Source organism: Coregonus lavaretus (assembly GCF_964263955.1).
Source record: "Coregonus lavaretus genome assembly, chromosome: 19".
In the NCBI taxonomy this organism is placed as follows: domain Eukaryota; kingdom Metazoa; phylum Chordata; class Actinopteri; order Salmoniformes; family Salmonidae; genus Coregonus; species Coregonus lavaretus.
The window spans coordinates 47754345-47780430 of NC_140006.1; the positions used below are offsets into that span (position 1 = coordinate 47754345).

Sequence of the window (26086 nt, forward strand, 5' to 3'; positions counted from 1 at the left end):
TTTACTGTGACTTGTTGTAGGCTCCTAAGTGGACCATAAGGTTAAAAACCAAACCAAACTTAAGAAAAATAAACTTTAAAAAATAAAAAAAATAAGTAACTCCGCCAGTGTCTCTTTTGGGTCACTTTTGCCGGTCCCAAGCCCGGATAAAAGAGGAGGGTTGGAATAGTGACATAAAAAAAAATCGACAGAAGAAAGTTTATTTGTAGTTCTAAACATATTTAGTGTGTTTTTTTACTCACTTTTTGTCTCTCCCACGACGTTATTCCTCTCTCCTACAGAGTCCATCACAATTACATGCACATGGCCAATTATGTAAATTACTTGACTTTTAGACAGCCAACAGCTACTTCCCTTACTGAGGAGGTGGGAGACCTGCGGAAGGCAGTAAGACGCAACACAGCGGTCAGTCCGCCGGAAATTCACACGAAGAAGAAGAATTTGGGAGTCAGTCTGAAAACAGCCTACTGGTCGCTGGCTGGAGATTTTACGTTTATCCTGAAGGAAAGTACCTTGCTTCGTGGTGAATGAGCAGGTAAGGACATGGTCGTACTAACGTCGTTAGCTACTACCCACAGATAGTTTGCTACTAGCAAGTGTTATGGTTAGTTAGTTGGCTAAAAACACCGAAGTAGCTAGCTAGCTAAAGTTAGCTGATAGCAAACGTAAGGTAGCTAGCTAAATCGGGGGAGGTGGTTTTGCTTGTCACGAGATGGTTGCATCATTAGCTATCAAGCAAACCCACTGTCTGTGTAACGTTAGCTATCTTAGTAAAATAGTGGTACTAACTAGCTAGCTACCAGCCTCAATGTTTTAGTTAGTTAACTTGCTAATGCTGGGGCGGTAACCGTTGCTTACATGACCTGCTGCACCTGCAACTGTCTCGTTAGCAACTTGAAGTAGGTGTATTGTATAAACTAGGTATTGCAGTTATCGCACAAGTAAGTATACTGTCCTTCAGGTTAGCCTCAGCTCTCAGGCTTCACTCGCGTTCAAAATAAAATGAGGTATGAATAGAGATTGACTGCATAAACGTTAGATTTGTATATATATTTTTCCATCCATCAAATACTAAAAAAGAAAACAACATGAGCTGTGCTTGAAGTAGTTTGTACAATGGAACTAAAATGAAATGGCTCCAAAGGTTCATAGAGCGCAACTCAAACACTTTTGTTGACCCCTGTAGCTCAGTTGGTAGAGCATGGCGCTTGCAACGCCAGGGTTGTGGGTTCGTTTCCCACGGGGGGCCAGTATAAAAAAATGTATGCACTCACTAAGTCGCTCTGGATAAGAGCGTCTGCTAAATGACTAAAATGTAAATGTAAGCAGAACTTACTAACGCTTGTTAGTAGTGTTAACTAGCTAACGTTGGCGTAGCAACATAACTAGCTAGCTATCTAGCTAACGTTAGTCTGTCATCTTCTTTTTTTTTCCCCAGATCTCTTGGGACGGTTTAATTCCTCCGGCTTAGGGGTGTTTTAAAACTAGCAGTATGTTCGGGAAGAAGAAGAGGGCTCCATTGCCAAAGGGCCAGGGCGCAGCTGCAGCCAAACAGGTGAGGGACACATCCCCTGTGTTTGTGGCATGAGGTAACATGACAACGAGGAGGCTGGCTGGTTATCCTCTCTCTCACACACACACTAGCTATCCTATCTCACTGTTCACCATCCTTGGTTCCAGATGGGTTTGTTTTTGGACTTCAACCCAGAGGAGATGACTCAGGACATGGATGATCCAACTGTGGATGATGCTGATCTAGAGGCCGAGTTATCAGCTCTCACTGGGGGAAAGCCTACCGCAGGGAGGCTAAAGCAGAAAGGTACGTCTCCACACACTTGAGGCAACTATACAAGAACTATACAGCCTTCAGAAAGTATTCATACCCCTTGACTTTCTCACCCATCTACACACAATACCCCATAATGACAAAGTGACATTTACATTTTAGTCATTTAGCAGACGCTCTTATCCAGAGCGACTTACAGGAGCAATTAGGGTTAAGTGCCTTGCTCAAGGGCACATCGACAGATTTTTCACCTAGTCGGCTCGGGGATTAGAACCAGCGACCTTTCGGTTACTGGCACAACGCTCTTACCCACTAAGCTACCTGCGTTTGTAGAAATTGTAGCAAATGTATTTGAAATGAAATACAGAAATATCTCCTCTACATAAGTATTCACACCTGTGGCGATGAAAGCTTTGAGGCTCCTTGGGTATGTCTATCAGCTTTGCCCATCTGGATTTGAGGATTTTCTCCCATTCTTCCTTGCAGATTTTCTCAAGCTCTGTTAAGTTTGATGGGGAGCGGCGGTGAATAGCAATCTTCAAGTCTTTCCATAGCTTTTCAATGGGATTTAAGTCTGGGCTTTCCAGCATCGCTTTGGCAGTATGCTTGGGGTCATTGTCCTGTTGGAATGTAAATCTTTGCCCCAGCTGCAATGACTCCAACCAAATGCTTCCTGTAGTTGTTGATCAGTCTCTCACGTCGCTGTGGAGGAATTTTGGCCAACTCCTCCATGCAGAACTGCTTTAACTCAGTGACGTGTGGGTTTTCAAGCATGAACTGCTAGTTTCAAATCCTGCCACAACATCTCAATTGGGATTAGGTCTGGACTTTGACTAGGCCATTCCAAAACGTCCAATTTGTTGCTTTTTAGCAATTTTCATGTAGACTTGATTGTGTGTTTTGGATCATTGTCTTGCTGCATGACCCAGCTGCGCTTCAGCTTCAGCTCACAGACGGATGGTCTGACATTCTCCTGTAGAATTCTCTGATACAGAGCAGAATTCATGGTTCCTTCTATTAAGGGAAGTCGTCCAGGTCCTGAGGCAGCAAAGCATCCCCAAACCATCACACCACCACCACCATGCTTGACCTTTGGTATGATGTTCTTACTGTGGAATGCAGAGTGTGATTTTCACCAGGCATTACTGGAACCATGTCGTACAAAAAGTTATACTTTTGAATCATCTGTCCATAGAACGTTCTTCCAAGAATCTTGATGATCATCCAGGTGCTTTTTGGCAAACTTGAGTCAACTTTTTGGTCAAGATTGGTCCCATTATGCCTGGCGAAAACCAAACACTGAATTCCACAGTAAGAACATCATACCAAAGGTCAAGCATGGTGGTGGTGGTGGTGTGATGGTTTGGGGATGCTTTGCTGCCTCAGGACCTGGACGACTTGCCTTAATAGAAGGAACCATGAATTCTGCTCTGTATCAGAGAATTCTACAGGAGAATGTCAGACCATCCGTCTGTGAGCTGAAGCTGAAGCGCAGCTGGGTCATGCAGCAAGACAATGATCCCAAACACACAATCAAGTCTACATGAAAATTGCTAAAAAGCAACAAATTGGAAGTTTTGGAATGGCCTAGTCAAAGTCCAGACCTAATTCCAATTGAGATGTTGTGGCAGGACTTGAAACGAGCAGTTCATGCTTGAAAACCCACACGTCACTGAGTTAAAGCAGTTCTGCATGGAAGAGTGGGCCAAAATTCCTCCACAGCGATGTGAGAGACTGATCAACAACTACAGGAAGCATTTGGTTGGAGTCATTGCAGCTAAAGGTGGCACAACCAGTTATTGAGTGTAAGGGGGCAGTTACTTTTTCACACAGGGGAATTGGGTGTTGCATAACTTTGTTTATGAAATAAATATGTAATTGTTGTGTTATTTGTTCACTTATGTTCCCTTTATCTAATATTAGGTTTTGGTTGAAGATCTGATAACATTCAGTATCACAAATATGCAAAAGTAGAGAAAATTAGAAAGGGGGCAAATACTTTTTAAAATTTTTATCGCAAGATGAACCCCCTGTTAATTTATAAATGTATCCCGCTGATTACTTCACTGATATGTCTCATTAATTGATATGTCTCCCTGTCCTAGCCCCCTTACCTATGGAGAATATAGCCAGAATGGCAGAGGAGTGTATGAAGGAGATATACCATGATGATGAGGATGATGACGACCTGGAAGATGATGAAGATTTACTGGTAACTGTTTTGGGTTTAGCTCAATCTATTTTTGATGATCCTTTACTCATTTTGATGGTGTGTGTGCGTACGACTGACTGTGTTGTGTGTCGCTGTGTTGCGTTCACCCTGTGATAAACACGTTGTGTTTTTGCCTGACTGCCTGTTACCAGGCTGAGCTGCAGGAAGTAGTGGCCGATGAGGAAACGGAGGATGATGTGACCCCCACCTCCCCGGAAGAGACGCCACGATCACCACCACAGGTAACTCACATCTCCTGCCTACAGAAACGCACACTAAGTTGTATCTGCAATGCCAGCGTGTGGCTTTAGATTTGACAGTGTTAGCTGTGTGTATGAAATACTGAAGCATACAATAAGTATTATGGTCTTGTTACTCACATCACTAATCAGAGTAGCATCAACTACATGCAAACAGCACTTCATTTCGATTTTCAACAGACTCTGGCAAACAAGTGGAGTGAAATACTATTTTACGATACTAGAATGTGTGAATCCTCTTTCACTTATGTCACAATACTGGATTTTGTCAGTTTGAAATGGCTGAACTTAATAGTAGCACATGAAATAGACTGCTTGTGTTAGTTTGTATAAGGTATAATAGTAGCACATGAAATAGACTGCTTGTGTTAGTTTGTATAAGGTATAATAGTAGCACATGAAATAGACTGCTTGTGTTAGTTTGTATAAGGTATAATAGTAGCACATGAAATAGACTGCTTGTGTTAGTTTGTATAAGGTATAATAGTAGCACATGAAATAGACTGCTTGTGTTAGTTTGTATAAGGTATAATAGTAGCACATGAAATAGACTGCTTGTGTTAGTTTGTATAAGGTATAATAGTAGCACATGAAATAGACTGCTTGTGTTAGTTTGTATAAGGTATAATAGTAGCACATGAAATAGACTGCTTGTGTTAGTTTGTATAAGGTATAATAGTAGCACATGAAATAGACTGCTTGTGTTAGTTTGTATAAGGTATAATAGTAGCACATGAAATAGACTGCTTGTGTTAGTTTGTATAAGGTATAATAGTAGCACATGAAATAGACTGCTTGTGTTAGTTTGTATAAGGTATAATAGTAGCACATGAAATAGACTGCTTGTGTTAGTTTGTATAAGGTATAATAGTAGCACATGAAATAGACTGCTTGTGTTAGTTTGTATAAGGTATAATAGTAGCACATGAAATAGACTGCTTGTGTTAGTTTGTATAAGGTATAATAGTAGCACATGAAATAGACTGCTTGTGTTAGTTTGTATAAGGTATAATAGTAGCACATGAAATAGACTGCTTGTGTTAGTTTGTATAAGGTATAATAGTAGCACATGAAATAGACTGCTTGTGTTAGTTTGTATAAGGTATAATAGTAGCACATGAAATAGACTGCTTGTGTTAGTTTGTATAAGGTATAATAGTAGCACATGAAATAGACTGCTTGTGTTAGTTTGTATAAGGTATAATAGTAGCACATGAAATAGACTGCTTGTGTTAGTTTGTATAAGGTATAATAGTAGCACATGAAATAGACTGCTTGTGTTAGTTTGTATAAGGTATAATAGTAGCACATGAAATAGACTGCTTGTGTTAGTTTGTATAAGGTATAATAGTAGCACATGAAATAGACTGCTTGTGTTAGTTTGTATAAGGTATAATAGTAGCACATGAAATAGACTGCTTGTGTTAGTTTGTATAAGGTATAATAGTAGCACATGAAATAGACTGCTTGTGTTAGTTTGTATAAGGTATAATAGTAGCACATGAAATAGACTGCTTGTGTTAGTTTGTATAAGGTATAATAGTAGCACATGAAATAGACTGCTTGTGTTAGTTTGTATAAGGTATAATAGTAGCACATGAAATAGACTGCTTGTGTTAGTTTGTATAAGGTATAATAGTAGCACATGAAATAGACTGCTTGTGTTAGTTTGTATAAGGTATAATAGTAGCACATGAAATAGACTGCTTGTGTTAGTTTGTATAAGGTATAATAGTAGCACATGAAATAGACTGCTTGTGTTAGTTTGTATAAGGTATAATAGTAGCACATGAAATAGACTGCTTGTGTTAGTTTGTATAAGGTATAATAGTAGCACATGAAATAGACTGCTTGTGTTAGTTTGTATAAGGTATAATAGTAGCACATGAAATAGACTGCTTGTGTTAGTTTGTATAAGGTATAATAGTAGCACATGAAATAGACTGCTTGTGTTAGTTTGTATAAGGTATAATAGTAGCACATGAAATAGACTGCTTGTGTTAGTTTGTATAAGGTATAATAGTAGCACATGAAATAGACTGCTTGTGTTAGTTTGTATAAGGTATAATAGTAGCACATGAAATAGACTGCTTGTGTTAGTTTGTATAAGGTATAATAGTAGCACATGAAATAGACTGCTTGTGTTAGTTTGTATAAGGTATAATAGTAGCACATGAAATAGACTGCTTGTGTTAGTTTGTATAAGGTATAATAGTAGCACATGAAATAGACTGCTTGTGTTAGTTTGTATAAGGTATAATAGTAGCACATGAAATAGACTGCTTGTGTTAGTTTGTATAAGGTATAATAGTAGCACATGAAATAGACTGCTTGTGTTAGTTTGTATAAGGTATAATAGTAGCACATGAAATAGACTGCTTGTGTTAGTTTGTATAAGGTATAATAGTAGCACATGAAATAGACTGCTTGTGTTAGTTTGTATAAGGTATAATAGTAGCACATGAAATAGACTGCTTGTGTTAGTTTGTATAAGGTATAATAGTAGCACATGAAATAGACTGCTTGTGTTAGTTTGTATAAGGTATAATAGTAGCACATGAAATAGACTGCTTGTGTTAGTTTGTATAAGGTATAATAGTAGCACATGAAATAGACTGCTTGTGTTAGTTTGTATAAGGTATAATAGTAGCACATGAAATAGACTGCTTGTGTTAGTTTGTATAAGGTATAATAGTAGCACATGAAATAGACTGCTTGTGTTAGTTTGTATAAGGTATAATAGTAGCACATGAAATAGACTGCTTGTGTTAGTTTGTATAAGGTATAATAGTAGCACATGAAATAGACTGCTTGTGTTAGTTTGTATAAGGTATAATAGTAGCACATGAAATAGACTGCTTGTGTTAGTTTGTATAAGGTATAATAGTAGCACATGAAATAGACTGCTTGTGTTAGTTTGTATAAGGTATAATAGTAGCACATGAAATAGACTGCTTGTGTTAGTTTGTATAAGGTATAATAGTAGCACATGAAATAGACTGCTTGTGTTAGTTTGTATAAGGTATAATAGTAGCACATGAAATAGACTGCTTGTGTTAGTTTGTATAAGGTATAATAGTAGCACATGAAATAGACTGCTTGTGTTAGTTTGTATAAGGTATAATAGTAGCACATGAAATAGACTGCTTGTGTTAGTTTGTATAAGGTATAATAGTAGCACATGAAATAGACTGCTTGTGTTAGTTTGTATAAGGTATAATAGTAGCACATGAAATAGACTGCTTGTGTTAGTTTGTATAAGGTATAATAGTAGCACATGAAATAGACTGCTTGTGTTAGTTTGTATAAGGTATAATAGTAGCACATGAAATAGACTGCTTGTGTTAGTTTGTATAAGGTATAATAGTAGCACATGAAATAGACTGCTTGTGTTAGTTTGTAGAAGGTATAATAGACTGCTTGTGTTAGTTTGTAGAAGGTATAATAGACTGCTTGTGTTAGTTTGTAGAAGGTATAATAGTAGCACATGAAATAGACTGCTTGTGTTAGTTTGTAGAAGGTATAATAGACTGCTTGTGTTAGTTTGTAGAAGGTATAATAGTAGCACATGAAATAGACTGCTTGTGTTAGTTTGTATAAGGTATAATAGTAGCACATGAAATAGACTGCTTGTGTTAGTTTGTATAAGGTATAATAGTAGCACATGAAATAGACTGCTTGTGTTAGTTTGTATAAGGTATAATAGTAGCACATGAAATAGACTGCTTGTGTTAGTTTGTATAAGGTATAATAGTAGCACATGAAATAGACTGCTTGTGTTAGTTTGTATAAGGTATAATAGTAGCACATGAAATAGACTGCTTGTGTTAGTTTGTATAAGGTATAATAGTAGCACATGAAATAGACTGCTTGTGTTAGTTTGTATAAGGTATAATAGTAGCACATGAAATAGACTGCTTGTGTTAGTTTGTATAAGGTATAATAGTAGCACATGAAATAGACTGCTTGTGTTAGTTTGTATAAGGTATAATAGTAGCACATGAAATAGACTGCTTGTGTTAGTTTGTATAAGGTATAATAGTAGCACATGAAATAGACTGCTTGTGTTAGTTTGTATAAGGTATAATAGTAGCACATGAAATAGACTGCTTGTGTTAGTTTGTATAAGGTATAATAGTAGCACATGAAATAGACTGCTTGTGTTAGTTTGTATAAGGTATAATAGTAGCACATGAAATAGACTGCTTGTGTTAGTTTGTATAAGGTATAATAGTAGCACATGAAATAGACTGCTTGTGTTAGTTTGTATAAGGTATAATAGTAGCACATGAAATAGACTGCTTGTGTTAGTTTGTATAAGGTATAATAGTAGCACATGAAATAGACTGCTTGTGTTAGTTTGTATAAGGTATAATAGTAGCACATGAAATAGACTGCTTGTGTTAGTTTGTAGAAGGTATAATAGTGCTTGTGTTAGTTTGTAGAAGGTATAATAGACTGCTTGTGTTAGTTTGTAGAAGGTATAATAGACTGCTTGTGTTAGTTTGTATAAGGTATAATAGTAGCACATGAAATAGACTGCTTGTGTTAGTTTGTAGAAGGTATAATAGTGCTTGTGTTAGTTTGTAGAAGGTATAATGTTGTTGCTTATCACTCAGATAATGTGACTCACTCAGACTCTGTCTTTTAACCCGGCTTACATTTTTTACATTTTTTTGTCTTTTAGACTTACATGAGCAACTAGGGTTAAGTGCCTTGCTCAAAGGCACATTGACAGAATTTTCACATATGCTTGGGATTCGAACCAACAACCTTTTTGATTACTGTATTTGTATTTATTATGGATCCCCTACTCTTCCTGGGGTCCAGCACAGTTAAGGCAGTTATACATTTAAAAAACATTACAATACATTCATAACAGATTTCACAATATATTAAGTGTGTACCCTCAGGCCTCTACTCTACTACCGCATACAGTGAATTCGGAAAGTATTCAGACCCCTTGACTTTTTCCACATTTAGTTAAGTTACAGCCTTATTCTAAAATTGATTATTGTTTTTTTCCCCCCTCATCAATCTACACACAATACCCCGTAATGACAAAGCAAAAACAGGTTTGTAGATTTTTTTTGCAAATGTATAAAAAAAACTACTGAAATGACATTTTCATAAGTATTCAGACCCTTTACTCAGTACTTTGTTGAAGCACCTTTGGCAGCGATTACAGCCTCAAATCTTCTTGGGTATGATGCTGTTTTAGTTTTGTCATTATGGGGTATTGTGTGTAGATTGATGAGGGAAAACATTTATTTAATCCATTTTAGAATAAGGCCGTAACATAACAAAATGTGGAAGAAGGGGTCTGAATACTTTCTGAATGCACTGTATCTATAACACACAATCCATGTGTACAAGTGTGTATGTTATCGTGTGCATGTGTCTGGTTGTGTTGCTTCACAGTCCCCGCTGTTCCGTAAGCTTTATTTTAAACTGTTTTTTAAAAATCTTATTTTACTGCTTGCATCAGTTACCTGATGTGGAATAGAGTTCCATGTAGTCATGGCTCTATGTAGTACTGTGCGCCTCCCATAGTCTGTTCTGGACTTGGGGACTGTGAAGAGACCTCTGATGGCATGTCTTGTGGGGTATGCATGGGTGTCCGAGCTGTGTGCTAGTAGTTCAGACAGACAGCTCGGTTCATTCAACATGTCAATACCTCTCACAAATACAAGTAGTGATGAAGTCAATCTCTCCTTCATTTTGTTAGCGCTCTGTGTACATCCAAGGGCCAGCCGTGCTGCCCTGTTCTGAGCCAATTGCAATTTTCCTAAGTCCCTCTTTGTGGCACCTGACCACACGACTGAACAGTAGTCCAGGTGTGACAAAACTAGGACCTGTAGGACCTGCCTTGTTGATAGTGTTGTTAAGAAGGCAGAGCAGCGCTTTATTATGGACAGACTTCTCCCCATCCTAGATATTGTTGTATCAACATGTTTTGACCATAACAGTTTACAATCCAGGGTTACTCCAAGCAGTTTAGTCTCCTCAACTTGCTCAATTTCCACATTATTCATTACAAGACCTAGTTGAGGTTTAGTTAATGTTTTGTCCCAAATACAATGCTTTAAAAAATATATTTATTTTTATTGGGTAGATCAGCTTTAATATTGCAGATAGATTGTAACTTCCATCAGTGTAATTGTCTGCATCACTTCCAATCCCCTATGTTTTTTTTCTCGCAAATATATATATATATATATATATATATATATATATATATATATATATATATATATATATCTCCTTTAAAAAAATATTTCCCTTTATTACTTTCCAACCCCAGCACCCCTTCCCTAATTGGAGTAAACTAGTGAACAACAATGCTTAGGCCTCTACTTCCAGCTTATACATACTATTTACATTTTATGGACACAGTCAATTTTACAATAATTATATTTTGTTTGTTTTTACTCCTGAACTTCCTCTACCCTCAACCTCTCTGATCATTTTCATGATGTCAATCCGGTTTGTTTCTATATGCCATATCTTTCTAACTGTGCTCTTTCACAAAAGCTCTCAACCTATAACCTATATACTTGCTTTTAGTTTTTGAAATATTTAGGAATAACTTATTCCTTGCCACCCATTCTGAAACTAACTGCAACTCTTTATTAAGTGTTGCAGTTATTTCAGTTGCTGTAGCAGCTGATGTGTATACTGTTGAGTCATCCGCATACATAGACACACTGGCTTTACTCAAAGCCAGTGGCATGTCGTTAGTAAAGATTGAAAAAAGTAAGGGGCCTAGACAGCTGCCCTGGGGAATTCCTGATTCTACCTTGGATTATGTTGGAGAGGCTTCCATTAAAGAACACCCTCTGTGTTCTGTTAGACAGGTAACTCTTTATCCACAATATGGCAGGTGGAGTAAAGCCATAACACATACGTTTTTCCAGCAACAGACTATGATCGATAATGTCAAAAGCCGCACTGAAGTCTAACAAAACAGCTTCCACAATCTTTTTATCATCCATTTCTCTCAGCCAATCATCAGTCATTTGTGTAAGTGCTGTGCTTTTTGAATGTCCTTCTCTATAAGCATGCTGAAAGTCTGTTGTCTATTTGTTTACTGTGAAATAGCATTGTATCTGGTCAAACACAATTTTTTACCAATAGTTTACTAAGGGTTGGTAACAGGCTGATTGGTTGGCTATTTGAGCCAGTAAAGGGGGCTTTACTATTCTTAGGTAGCGGAATGACTTTTGCTTCCCTCCAGGCCTGAGGGCACACACTTTCTAGTAGGTTTAAATTGAAAATATGGTAAATAGGAGTGGCAATATCGTCCGCTATTATCCTCAGTAATTTTCCATCCAAGTTGTCAGACCCCGGTGGCCTGTCATTGTTGATAGACAACAATACTTTTTTCACCTCTTCCACACTTACTTATGTCTTTCAGAAAGCTCCAAAGCTTTTTACTATCATTCTTTATGTCATTTATCTTTGTTTCATAGTGGAGTTTCTTCTTCTTTTTATTCAGTTTAGTCACATGATTTCTCAATTTGCAGCACGTTTGCCAATCGGTTGTGCAGACAGACCTTTTTGCTATCTCTTTTGCCTCATCCCTCTCAACCATACCATTTTTGAATTCCTCAACAATCAAAGGGGATTTAACAGTTTTTACAGTCATTTTCTTAATGGGTGCATGCTTATTAGGAACTGGGATAAGCGATTTCATAAATGTGTCAAGTGCAGCGTCTGGTTGCTCGTCATTACACACCACAGACCAACAAATATTCTTCACATCAACAACATATGAATCACTACAAAACGTATTGTATGACCTCTTATACACTATATTAGGCCCAGCCTTTGGAACTTTGGTTTTCCTAGATATGGCTACTATATTGTGATCACTACATCTGATGGATTTGGATACTGCTTTCAAACAAATTTCTGCAGCATTAGTAAAGATGTGATCAATACATGTTGAGGATTTCATTCCTGTACTGTAATTTTTTGTCTCTTTTTTTTGTTTTGGGGGTAGATCAGCTTAATATTGCAGATTGTAACTTCTATCAATGTAATTGTCTGCATCACTTCCAATCCCCCATGTTTTTTATATATATACTCCCCTTTATTACTTTTCAACCCCGCCATCCTTTCCCTACTTGGAGTAAATTAGTGAACAACAATGCCCAGGCCTCTACTTTCGGTCTATACTTACTATCTACACCTTATGGACACAGTCAATTTCCTGTACTGTTTGTAACTACCCTGGTAGGTTGATTGATAACCTGAACCAGGTTACAGGCACTAGTTACAGTTTGAAGGTTTCTCTTGAGTGGGCAGCCTGATGAAAGCCAGTCAATATTTAAATCACCCAGAAAGTATACCTCTCTATTGATATCACATACATTATCAATTCAGAATCAGTCTTGTACCCTGGGCTTCCCATTTCTTTTTCCAACTCAGAAGGTCACATACAGTGCCTTCAGAAAGTATTCACACCCCTTGACTTTTTAAACATTTTGTTGTGTTACAGCCTGAATTTAAAATTGATTAAATGTCACTGGCCTACACACACTACCCCATAATGTCAAAGTGGAATTATGTTTTTTGTTTATTTTACAAATTTAATGAAAAACTGAAATGTCTTGAGTTAATAAGTATTCAACCCATTTGTTATGGCAAGACTAAATGAGTTCAGGAATAAAAATGTGCTTAACAAGTCACATAATAAGTTTCATGGGCAATAGTAGTGTGTAACATGATTTTTGAATGACTACCTCATCTCTGTACGCCGCACATACAATTATCTGTAAGGTCCCTCAGTCGAGCAGTGAATTTCAAATACAGATTCAACCACAAAGACCAGGGAGGTTTTCCAATGCCTCGCAAATAAGGACACCTATTGGTAGATGGGTAAAACAAAAAAAAGCAGACATTGAATATCCCTTTGAGCATGGTGAAGTTATTAATTACACTTTGGATGGTGTATCAATACACCCAGTCAATACAAAGATACAGGCGTCCTTCCTAAACTCAGTTGCCGTAGAGGAAAGAAACCATGTTTTCACTCATTATGGCATATTTTGTATAGATGGGTGAGATTAAAAATAAATGTAATCAATTTTGAAATCAGTCTGTAACACAACGTGCAATAAGTCAAGGGGTATGAATACTTCCTGAAGGCACTGTAACGTGTTGATTCAGGGGTATGAATGCTTCCTGAATGCACTGTAACGTGTTGATTCAGGGGTATGAATGCTTCCTGAATGCACTGTAACGTGTTGATTCAGGAGTATGAATGCTTCCTGAAGGCACTGTAACGTGTTGATTCAGGGGTATGAATGCTTCCTGAATGCACTGTAACGTGTTGATTCAGGGGTATGAATACTTCCTGAATGCACTGTAACGTGTTGATTCAGGGGTATGAATACTTCCTGAAGGCACTGTAACGTGTTGATTCAGGGGTATGAATACTTCCTGAAGGCACTGTAACATGTTGATTCAGGGGTATGAATGCTTCCTGAATGCACTGTAACGTGTTGATTCAGGTGGTATGAATGCTTCCTGAATGCACTGTAACGTGTTGATTCAGGGGTATGAATGCTTCCTGAATGCACTGTAACGTGTTGATTCAGGGGTATGAATGCTTCCTGAAGGCACTGTAACGTGTTGATTCAGGGGTATGAATGCTTCCTGAATGCACTGTAACGTGTTGATTCAGGAGTATGAATGCTTCCTGAATGCACTGTAACGTGTTGATTCGGGGGTATGAATGCTTCCTGAATGCACTGTAACGTGTTGATTCAGGGGTATGAATGCTTCCTGAAGGCACTGTAACGTGTGTATTATCAGAAACCTGTATATACAATACTTCACAGTACACATGAACGCTGTATTATCAAACTTGGTTGTTGTTGTTCTCATCAGGTCAGCAGGGCTCCTCCCGCAGCACCTGGCAGTCTGCAGCACACCTTAGAGGAGAGACTGACCATGTACCGGACAGCTGAAGCCAGCGCCAAGGCCTCAGGGGAGTCCTCTAAAGCACGGAGATACAACCGAGGGCTCCAGGTAGTGATGCCCTTTTTGTAGATCACTACAAACTCTCTTTATGTCTGCTGTGTTTGTGTAGAGCTGGAGCAAAAAGGCCTGTACTCCTTGTTGCGCTCCAGAGCCTGTATTCACAACGCTTCTCACAGTAAGCACTGATCTAGAATCAGTTTGCCCTTTTTTTTAGATCATAATTAATAAGATATGGTCGGGAAGGACCTGATCCAAGATCGGCACAGTCTCCTACTCTGAGACAATCTGCTAATGGTCCTAGCAGGAGGGTTGACTACCTCTGAGCTAAAGTCCTAAAACCTCTGTCCCGTCTCGTTATCCTTGTGTGTTTCTCCACAGACCCTGGAGTCCATGCTGGTCTCATTGAAGAAGGGGAGGAAGGTGGATGAGGCTGATATCCCCCCACCTGTAGCCGGTGGAGCCCCCACCTCCACCGCCCCGCCCCCACGACGTGCTCCTCCCCCTCGACCCTCTGTTCCTGAACCGACACCTCCAGACCAGCAGGGGGAGCCAGAGGCTGCTGCTCCTGCTGAGATGTTACCCGTCTCCCCTGAGGCAGTATCACCCAGCAGTGAGGAGGAGCTGTCATCTACCGCCACCCTGGCCACTGTCAGCAGCACGGAGGAGGAGGAGACTGGGCAGGCCAGCACAGGTCACACAGGAAGTCAATCAATAAATGATTATGTTACTGCTGTGACTCACAAGTCAGTCAAGAATTTCAATCAATCAACAGTTATTTTTTTTACCATGTAGACACCTGCAATATACCACCAATTTTAGATAAATGACACAGTAAACAAGAATCACCTGCCTCCAACCAAATTAATTAATTAATTTCATTAATTAATTAATTTTAAAATCTGAAAGTCAACAGGAAGTACACTACACTCCTGGATGTGTTATGAATGCTGTCTTTCTTTTGTTTGTGTGTGTTTTGTTCTCATCAGATGAGCCCACAGTAGGCGACGCCACCAAGGCGATGCTGTTAGGCAGACAGAGAGAGTATAAGGTGGCAGCTCTGAAAGCCAAGCAGCAAGGAGACATGGAACAAGTCAAGCTCTACTTCAGGACCAGCAAGGTCACATTTTTTTTATGTGTTGGTGATCAAAAAGTATCACTTTTTTTTTCTTCTGTTAGAATGTAAAGGATAGGCATATAGCTTAGGGACTGACAGGAATAAGCAAGTGGATGAATGTATTATCTTTTGGAGATGAGCCTGATAAACGTTGTTTTGGAGATGAGCCTGATAAACGTTGTTTTGGAGATGAGCCTGATAAACGTTGTTTTGGAGATGAGCCTGATGAATGTTGTTTTGGTCTATCCACTATTTACAACTCTAGCAGTTATCTTACAAAGTGATGCATGGAGAGTATTAACAGCAACCTTATTGCCTACTGTAGAAGATGGAGGAGAGAGGTGTTCTCTGGGTTAACTAAGGCAGCTGGAGGAGAGAGGTGTTCTCTGGGTTAACTAAGGCAGCTGGAGGAGAGAGGTGTTATCTGGGTTAACTAAGGCAGCTGGAGGAGAGAGGTGTTCTCTGGGTTAACTAAGGCAGCTGGAGGAGAGAGGTGTTCTCTGTGTGTTAACTAGGGCAGCTGGAGGAGAGAGGTGTTCTCTGTGTGTTAACTAGGGCAGCTGGAGGAGAGAGGTGTTCTCTGTGTGTTAACTAAGGCAGCTGGAGGAGAGAGGTGTTCTCTGTGTGTTAACTAGGGCAGCTGGAGGAGAGAGGTGTTCTCTGTGTGTTAACTAAGGTAGCTGGAGGAGAGAGGTGTTCTCTGTGTGTTAACTAAGGCAGCTGGAGGAGAGAGGTGTTCTCTGTGTGTTAACTAGGGCAGCTGGAGGAGAGGGGTGTTCTCTGGGTTAACTAAGGCAGCTGGAGGAGATAGGTGTTATCTGGGTTAACTAAGGCAGCTGGAGGAGAGAGGTGTTCTCTGGGTTAACTAAGGCAGCTGGAGGAGAGAGGTGTTATCTGGGTTAACTAAGGCAGCTGGAGGAGAGAGATGTTCTCTGTGTTAAGGTAGCTGGAGGAGAGAGGTGTTCTGTGTGTTGACTAAGGTAGCTGGAGGAGAGAGGTGTTCTCTGGGTTAACTAAGGCAGCTGGAGGAGAGGGGTGTTCTCTGTGTGTTAACTAAGGCAGCTGGAGGAGAGAGGTGTTCTCTGGGTTAAGGCAGCTGGAGGAGAGAGGTGTTCTCTGGGTTAAGGCAGCTGGAGGAGAGAGGTGTTCTCTGGGTTAACTAGGGCAGCTGGAGGAGAGAGGTGTTCTCTGGGTTAACTAGGGCAGCTGGAGGAGAGAGGTGTTCTCTGGGTTAACTAGGGCAGCTGGAGGAGAGAGGTGTTCTCTGGGTTAACTAAGGCAGCTGTATTTTGCTTTCTCTTTCTCTCTGTCCTGTTCCTTACTGAAGTCCCTGGAGTTATGAGTTATGCAAAACATGTAGGAAGTCAACAAAGGCTGCCATTGTGATATCTTGTTGTCTGTGTTTTTGGTTGCAGAGGTTCGACGCGGTGATCGAAGCGTTGGATAAGGGCCTGGAGGTGGACCTGAGTTGCCTGCCACCCTCACTATCCTCGGGTAAGGATTGACCACAGGACTGATCTGAAATGGCACCCTATTCCCTATAAAGTGCACTACTTTAGAACAGAGAATGGCACCCTATTCCCTATGTAGTGCACTACTTTAGACCAGAGAATGGCACCCTATTCCCTATAAAGTGCACTACTTTAGAACAGAGAATGGCACCCTATTCCCTATATAGTGCACTACTTTAGACCAGAGAATGGCACCCTAGTCCCTATATAGTGCACTACTTTAGACCAGAGAATGGCACCCTATTCCCTATATAGTGCACTACTTTAGACCAGAGAATGGCACCCTATTCCCTATATAGTGCACTACTTTAGACCAGAGAATGGCACCCTAGTCCCTATGTAGTGCTTATCAGAAGTAGTGTACTATGTAGGGTGTAGGCCGTCATTGTAAATAAGAATTTGTTCTTAACTGACTGACTTGCCTAGTTAAATAAAGGTTAAATAAAAAATAGAGCCATTTTGGACAAAGTGGAGTCAAAGTTGTCAGTCTCTAAGACGTTGTTGTTGTTTGATTTCTTTCCTTTTTTTTTTTTTTTTTTTACTATTTGAAGTCAACATTTTATTATCCGTTGCTCTGTCTTTAGGGGTCATCTCGGCCTTGTCTGGCCCAGAAAAAGAGACTGGTCCTGGACAGACCTCGAGCCCCAATCCCCCTGCCTCCACACCTCCAGCCCCCTCTGGTCCCCCTGCCCAGCCTAAAGACGTGCTGGAGGCCCTGGAGCAGCGGAGAAACCGGTATCAGGAGGCCTGCGCCCAGGCCAAAGCCTGCGGGGACGACCGCAAGGCCCGCATGCACGAGCGCATCGCCAAGGTAACGCCTCCCAAGCCCTAACCGTAACCATGTAAAACAATCAATATCATTCTATCTGTATTGTGCTTCTTTACAAATATGTTTGTCACAAAGTGCAGAGACTTTTCATTTATCTGCATGTCCAGCCCTCCTCATAATGAAGTGTTTTACCATTTTCTTTTCAGGATAACCAGGGCGACAACAGTTGTATTGACAAATGTCCCCCCAAAAAAGCCTGATCAAAATGCATGTGTATGAATGCTGTAAGAACACAAAATGGTCTGCTCAGTGGGAAATGAATATCCAACTAGTCAGTGACAACTGTTTGGAGTTTGTGACGGCAACTGTGAGCTTATTACAAACATCCAAAACGTTACAGTGGGACTCATTGGCTTGCAATCCAGGCCTAAAACCCTATCACCTTTGACCTCTGGTTATTAGATGACTATGATATGACCCTTGACCTGTTCCCACAGCAATACCAGAGTGCCATCCGTGCCCACAAAGCAGGACGTGCTGTCAACTATGACGAGCTGCCTGTCCCTCCAGGTGAGTAAACGATTTAATATGGTCACATGTATTCAGTATAGTACTGTTGTAGAAGTAGACTAGTGTCCTGTCCAGGGGGTGGACTGGTACATCAAGCTGTCTCACTACAGAAACAGGAGATAGACTAGTGTCCTGTCCAGGGGGTGTCCTGTATATCAAGCTGTCTCACTACAGAAACAGGAGATAGACTAGTGTCCTGTCCAGGGGGTGTACTGGTACATCAAGCTGTCTCACTATAGAAACAGGAGACAGACTAGTGTCTTGTCCAGGGGGTGTACTGTACATCAAGCTGTCTCACTACAGAAACAGGAGATAGACTAGTGTCCTGTCCAGGGGGTGTACTGGTACATCAAGCTGTCTCACTACAGAAACAGGAGATAGACTAGTGTCCTGTCCAGGGGGTGTACTGTACATCAAGCTGTCTCACTACAGAAACAGGAGATAGACTAGTGTCCTGTCCAGGGGGTGTCCTGTACATCAAGCTGTCTCACTACAGAAACAGGAAATAGACTAGTGTCCTGTCCAGGGGGTGTACTGTACATCAAGCTGTCTCACTACAGAAACAGGAGATAGACTAGTGTCCTGTCCAGGGGGTGTACTGGTACATCAAGCTGTCTCACTACAGAAACAGGAGATAGACTAGTGTCCTGTCCAGGGGGTGTACTGGTACATCAAGCTGTCTCACTACAGAAACAGGAGATAGACTAGTGTCCTGTCCAGGGGGTGTACTGGTACATCAAGCTGTCTCACTACAGAAACAGGAGACAGACTAGTGTCCTGTCCAGGGGGTGTACTGGTACATCAAGCTGTCTCACTACAGAAACAGGAGATAGACTAGTGTCCTGTCCAGGGGGTGTACTGGTACATCAAGCTGTCTCACTACAGAAACAGGAGACAGACTAGTGTCCTGTCCAGGGGGTGTACTGGTACATCAAGCTGTCTCACTCTACAGAAACAGGAGATAGACTAGTGTCCTGTCCAGGGGGTGTACTGTACATCAAGCTGTCTCACTACAGAAACAGGAGATAGACTAGTGTATGTAATAGCAGACTATTGTAGTTGTGTGTGTGTGTGTGTGTGATCCAATCACAATGACTTATCATCTGCATCCAACAGGGTTTCATCCAATCCCTGGCCAGGAAGGGGCGGGACCTGAGCAGGGATTCGCTGCCGTGCTGGAGGTAGCCAATAAGCTGGCATCTGAGGAAACCACAGCGACAGGAGAGAATGAAGAGGTAGACTATTCCTTCAATATAGTGCACTAGAAATGACACCCTATTCCCCTCTAGTGCACTACTAGTTACCCATTATTTTGCACTATAGCCTATTTATTGCCTTACCTCCATAACTTGCTACATTTGCACACACTGTATATATATTTTCTGTTGTATTTTTGACTTTATGTTTTGTTTTACCCCATATGTAACTCTGTGTTGTTTTTATTGCACTGCTTTGCTTTATCTTGGCCAGGTCGCAGTTGTAAATGAGAACCTGTTCTCAACTGGCTTACCTGGTTAAATAAAGGTGAAATAAAAATAAATAAAAAAGGCCTCTGTGTGGCTACCCTATGTTGCTCTGGTCAAAAGTAGTGCACTACAGTATAGGGGAAAAGGGTGTCGTTTGAGACTCGGGGTTAGTGTGTTGATTGACTGCTCCTGTTGACAGAGCAAGCCTCCTGTCCCTGAGAAGCCAAAGAAGCCCACGTTGGCTGTTCCTCCCACGACCCAGAGGCCCAAGAGGAGCGCCTCTCCCTCCGCAGACAGGACCCACCAGAGAGAGGGCCTGTCCTCTACAGGTCAGTCCCTACCCCCTAGCCCTATCTCTGGCCCCGTAATTGTTAGTTACATAGTCCGGGTAACTATTGGTTAACTATCTGCATTGACCCTTTTTGCACTAACTCTTTTGACTCATCACATACGCTGCTGTGACTGTTTATTATCTATCCTGTTGCCTAGTCACTTTATCCCTACCTATATGTACATATCTACCTTGTGCCCCTGCACATCCACTCTGTACTGGTTACTGGTTCTGGACCTTCCCTGGCTCCATGTACCAGCCTACCCCAACCCACACCACTCTGGACCTTCCCTGGCTCCATGTACCAGCCTACCCCAACCCACACCACTCTGGACCTTCCCTGGCTCCATGTACCAGCCTACCCCAACCCACACCACTCTGGACCTTCCCTGGCTCCATGTACCAGCCTACCCCAACCCACACCACTCTGGACCTTCCCTGGCTCCATGTACCAGCCTACCCCAACCCACACCACTCTGGACCTTCCCTGGCTCCATGTACCAGCCTACCCCAACCCACACCACTCTGGATCTTCCCTGGCTCCATGTACCAGCCTACCCCAACCCACACCACTCTGGACCTTCCCTGGCTCCATGTACCAGCCTACCCCAACCCACACCACTCTGGACCTTCCCTGGCTCCATGTACCAGCCTACCCCAACCCACACCACTCTGGACCTTCCCTGGCTCCATGTACCAGCCTACCCCAACCCACACCACTCTGGACCTTCCCTGGCTCCATGTACCAGCCTACCCCAACCCACACCACTCTGGACCTTCCCTGGCTCCATGTACCAGCCTACCCCAACCCACACCACTCTGGACCTTCCCTGGCTCCATGTACCAGTCTACCCCAACCCACACCACTCTGGACCTTCCCTGGCTCCATGTACCAAACTACCCCAACCCACACCACTCTGGACCTTCCCTGGCTCCATGTACCAGCCTACCCCAACCCACACCACTCTGGACCTTCCCTGGCTCCATGTACCAGCCTACCCCAACCCACACCACTCTGGACCTTCCCTGGCTCCATGTACCAGCCTACCCCAACCCACACCACTCTGGATCTTCCCTGGCTCCATGTACCAGCCTACCCCAACCCACACCACTCTGGACCTTCCCTGGCTCCATGTACCAGCCTACCCCAACCCACACCACTCTGGACCTTCCCTGGCTCCATGTACCAAACTACCCCAACCCACACCACTCTGGACCTTCCCTGGCTCCATGTACCAGCCTACCCCAACCCACACCACTCTGGACCTTCCCTGGCTCCATGTACCAGCCTACCCCAACCCACACCACTCTGGACCTTCCCTGGCTCCATGTACCAGCCTACCCCAACCCACACCACTCTGGACCTTCCCTGGCTCCATGTACCAGCCTACCCCAACCCACACCACTCTGGACCTTCCCTGGCTCCATGTACCAGCCTACCCCAACCCACACCACTCTGGACCTTCCCTGGCTCCATGTACCAGCCTACCCCAACCCACACCACTCTGGACCTTCCCTGGCTCCATGTACCAGCCTACCCCAACCCACACCACTCTGGACCTTCCCTGGCTCCATGTACCAGCCTACCCCAACCCACACCACTCTGGACCTTCCCTGGCTCCATGTACCAGCCTACCCCAACCCACACCACTCTGGACCTTCCCTGGCTCCATGTACCAGCCTACCCCAACCCACACCACTCTGGACCTTCCCTGGCTCCATGTACCAGCCTACCCCAACCCACACCACTCTGGACCTTCCCTGGCTCCATGTAGCAGCCTACCCCAACCCACACCACTCTGGACCTTCCCTGGCTCCATGTACCAGCCTACCCCAACCCACACCACTCTGGACCTTCCCTGGCTCCATGTACCAGCCTACCCCAACCCACACCACTCTGGATCTTCCCTGGCTCCATGTACCAGCCTACCCCAACCCACACCACTCTGGATCTTCCCTGGCTCCATGTACCAGCCTACCCCAACCCACACCACTCTGGATCTTCCCTGGCTCCATGTACCAAACTACCCCAACCCACACCACTCTGGACCTTCCCTGGCTCCATGTACCAGCCTACCCCAACCCACACCACTCTGGACCTTCCCTGGCTCCATGTACCAAACTACCCCATGTGTATATAGCTGGTATTAGAGCTGTTGCAGTGACCGTATTACCGCCCCACCGGCGGTCACGAGTCATGAAGGCAGTCAAATTCCACGTGACCGTTTAGTCCCGGTAATTAGGCTTCTCCAAGCTCTGATGCTGCTGATGGTCATTAGTAGCCTACCAAACTTGCTAACTGCCTGGTACTCAGCACTCTATTGTCCCTCTAATCACTGACATCAATGCAAATGTGATCGAAAATCTAATCAAACACTTCATGAGAACCCATGAGCTCATGTTGCGCAACATTTCTATAGGCTGTGCAATTGCGTGAGAAAACAGAGTGATGGCCTCTATTAAAAAGAGGAGGATCCCATCAGCTTTCTATAGGCTAGGCCTACTATATTTATTTCTCAACTTTCCTAATATTAAGCTCATTGCTTCTCTTTACAACAGGAGTATAGCCTACCTGGCTGGCATGGAAATAAACCACGGGAAAAGCGTCCTCCATTCGCTATTTAAGTGCATAGATGACATATTTTTTTCCGCTGCCCCTGTTTTGATACAGGTGCATGATAACGGTCCATTCTAAATCAAAACAAATTTCACACGTGTATTATTTAGTATATGTAAAGACAAAATTAAATCAAGAATAGTCTGATGGGTGTCAGTATTAGCCTATCACTTGTGAATTATATATTATCACTTGTGAATGATGCCCAGCTTAAGAAACAAAGCCTTATTTTTTGCGACTTTTTCTAATCATAGTCGCACACCTCATGTAGCCTAGCTCATAGGCCTATATGTTTCAAATGAAGCACATTAATCCGCTTTACAAGGGGTTTAGAGCCTAACTGGCATACATAAGCAGCGCGTGAGTTTAAAGTTTGGGGAAGATAATTTTCACCATAAAAATGCACCTTTTATAATAAAAGCATTACATGCATAATTGCATTTGCGGTCACTTTTTTGATAATGGTGTTTTTCCCGCTAATGGAACATTCCCGCTTATAGCCTACTGCCATGTGCACATCACTGCGCTTATAATGTGAAGAAATAGCCTAATAGTTTATCAACATTTTAAACTAAACGTTCTGATCTGTTGCGTCAGCCACATTGCGATCAAAAAGTTTTTTTGATGCTAGTGGTTGCATTAATTTGGGATCTTTCGCATCCCACAACTGTCCCAGACTATGTTTGGAATATTTATTTCTCTCACAGAATAGAACAGGTCGACTTTTCTACTATGGGGGACAGTAGATTGACATAGGCTAGTGTTTTTGCTGTTCGTTAGGCCGACTCATCTTGTCGGCTGACGAAAAGTACATGTGGACAGTTCTTCCAATATCTTCAATATGCAAGGACGGGCGCAGCTGCGTCCCCAATGTGTCTGTCTTCACTGGTAGCCTGTGAGAAAGACCAGATCACGTGATGGAGAGCCACGGGGGGGGGGGGGCCAGTATGAAAAATGTATGCACTCACTTAACTGTAAGTCGCTCCGGATAAGAGCGTCTGCTAAATTACTAAAATGTGAGTGAGAGGTGATTCGGAGCGCGCAATACTCAGGGAGAAGGGCACAACTGCCACTGGCCATAAAGGCATGGATTTTTTTTTTTAGGGAACATTACGGCCTCACAATGGCGATACCGGCGTGAAATTCAAGGCATTATCAAGTGGTTGTCAAATTGAATGAGAGACTGATGGAGTGTGTACAGCCTAAACAACAAAGCAGTGTTTGTGTTTTATATGATGAGTTTCTGGTATTGAGAAGTTCAGAATGCAAGAGAGTACGTTACACAGATGGAGATTGGTTTCAGTCATTATTTAATGGTCACAATATTAGATTCAATGACGGGGGGACGGGACGGGGGGGGGGGACGGGGGGGTACGGACATAGCCCCCTGCCATCTGAATGACTTCCACACAACATCTCTCTGCTTATATAAACGCACCTTCCAATCTACTTTTATCCCACCCAGTTGCTACTAACCATTTATTGATAGTCACTCATCCACCACCATATCATCCACCTACTTGGGATCCTGTGACACCCCAGCCAGGCTATTCCATCATCCACCTCCTTGGTATCCTGTGACACCCTAGCCAGGCCATTCCATCATCCACCTCCTTGGGATCCTGTGACACCCTAGCCAGGCTATTCCATCATCCACCTCCTTGGGATCCTGTGGCACCCTAGCCAGGCCATTCCATCATCCACCTCCTTGGGATCCTGTGGCACCCTAGCCAGGCCATTCCATCATCCACCTCCTTGGGATCCTGTGGCACCCTAGCCAGGCCATTCCATCATCCACCTCCTTGGGATCCTGTGGCACCCTAGCCAGGCCATTCCATCATCCACCTCCTTGGGATCCTGTGGCACCCTAGCCAGGCCATTCCATCATCCACCTCCTTGGGATCCTGTGGCACCCTAGCCAGGCCATTCCATCATCCACCTCCTTGGGATCCTGTGGCACCCTAGCCAGGCTATTCCATCATCCACCTCCTTGGTATCCTGTGGCACCCTAGCCAGGCCATTCCATCACGCAACCCATCCTAAGATTAGCACCAGTGGATTAGACAGTTATTTGCTTGACAGTCACCGGCTGACTACATTTGGTGGCCGCCCCAGCTGGTTCCCATGTTACTCGTTGTGGATTTATTTTTAGGCCCCGTGTAGCTCAGTTGGTAGAGCAATGCGCTTGCAACGCCAGGGTTGTGGGTTCGTTTCCCACAGGGGGCCAGTATGAAAATGTATGCACTCACTAACTGTAAGTCACTCTGGATAAGAGCGTCTGCTAAATGACTAAAATGTAAAAATGTATTCGTGTTTTTCTATTTCTCATTTTTCCTCTCTGTGTTATTGGAAAAGCATTTCACTGTTAGTCTACACTTGCTGTTTTACGAAACGTGACAAATACTATTGGGAAAAACAACCAGACTAGCATGCGGACTGATTAACTCCGAGAGTACAGCCAAGAGTCCTGTTAACTCCGAGAGTACAGCCAAGAGTCCTGTTAACTCCGAGAGTACAGCCAAGAGTCCTGTTAACTCCGAGAGTACAGCCAAGAGTCCTGTTAACTCCGAGAGTACAGCCAAGAGTCCTGTTAACTCCGAGAGTACAGCCAAGAGTCCTGTTAACTCCGAGAGTACAGCCAAGAGTCCTGTTAACTCCGAGAGAACAGCCAAGAGTCCTGTTAACTCCGAGAGAACAGCCAAGAGTCCTGTTAACTCCGAGAGAACAGCCAAGAGTCCTGTTAACTCCGAGAGAACAGCCAAGAGTCCTGTTAACTCCGAGAGAACAGCCAGTCAAGAGAAGACAGAGATGACAACCCAGTTACTGTTACTACTCGAACAGGACAACTGTCATAAACAGTCATGAAAGTCTGAGCAAATCACACATTATACCCTCTACCCCAGAGCACGGCGCTTGTAACGCCAGGGTAGTGGGTTCGATCCCCGGGACCACCCATACACAAAAATGTATGCACGCATGACTGTAAGTCGCTTTGGATAAAAGCGTCTGCTAAATGGCATATTATTATTGTGTCCTACTGTGGTTGAAAGTAGTGTTCTATATAGGAAATAGGATGTCATTTGAATAAAATGTTGTTCCTCTCCTCCCTGTAGCGTTGCAGCAGTTGGACTTTGTGGAGGGGCGCAGGCAGCTGTACATGAAGGCAGCGCTGCAGGCCAAACAGAAGAATGACATGGACACAGCCAGAACCCTGCTCCGTACCGCCAAGGGACTGGATCCACTCATAGAGGCCGTCAAGGCGGGCAAACACGTCGACATCAGCAAGGTGAATTTTCACGAATTCTAAAGGCACAACCTAGACTAAACCTGTCATTACTCCAACCTCGTGAAAGTTACAAACTGACACGTTTAACTTTTTTTTTGTCAAAAACAACTTTATATTGAAGCAGTGCCTTTTCATTTGACGGCCTGCACATGCGCAGTTCGGCGCTACGTGACC

At 42.8% G+C, this 26086-nt stretch overlaps 1 protein-coding gene across 1 annotated transcript in view; it reads left to right on the plus strand.

The window, feature by feature from the left end:
* The first annotated feature begins 440 nt into the window (after nt 1-440).
* LOC311146610 (coiled-coil and C2 domain-containing protein 1B-like) overlaps nt 441-26086 on the plus strand; it is a 43956-nt gene continuing 18310 nt past the window's right edge. The window contains exons 1-14 of the mRNA XM_084183139.1: nt 441-535; nt 1439-1555; nt 1681-1819; nt 3892-3998; nt 4151-4240; nt 14156-14296; nt 14627-14939; nt 15235-15365; nt 16778-16856; nt 17458-17684; nt 18140-18212; nt 19329-19447; nt 19878-20007; nt 25740-25912. Of these exons, the coding sequence (XP_084039265.1) occupies nt 1493-1555; nt 1681-1819; nt 3892-3998; nt 4151-4240; nt 14156-14296; nt 14627-14939; nt 15235-15365; nt 16778-16856; nt 17458-17684; nt 18140-18212; nt 19329-19447; nt 19878-20007; nt 25740-25912 (1785 nt within the window). The 5' untranslated portion in view covers nt 441-535; nt 1439-1492. The remainder of the gene's footprint in view (nt 536-1438; nt 1556-1680; nt 1820-3891; nt 3999-4150; nt 4241-14155; nt 14297-14626; nt 14940-15234; nt 15366-16777; nt 16857-17457; nt 17685-18139; nt 18213-19328; nt 19448-19877; nt 20008-25739; nt 25913-26086) is intronic.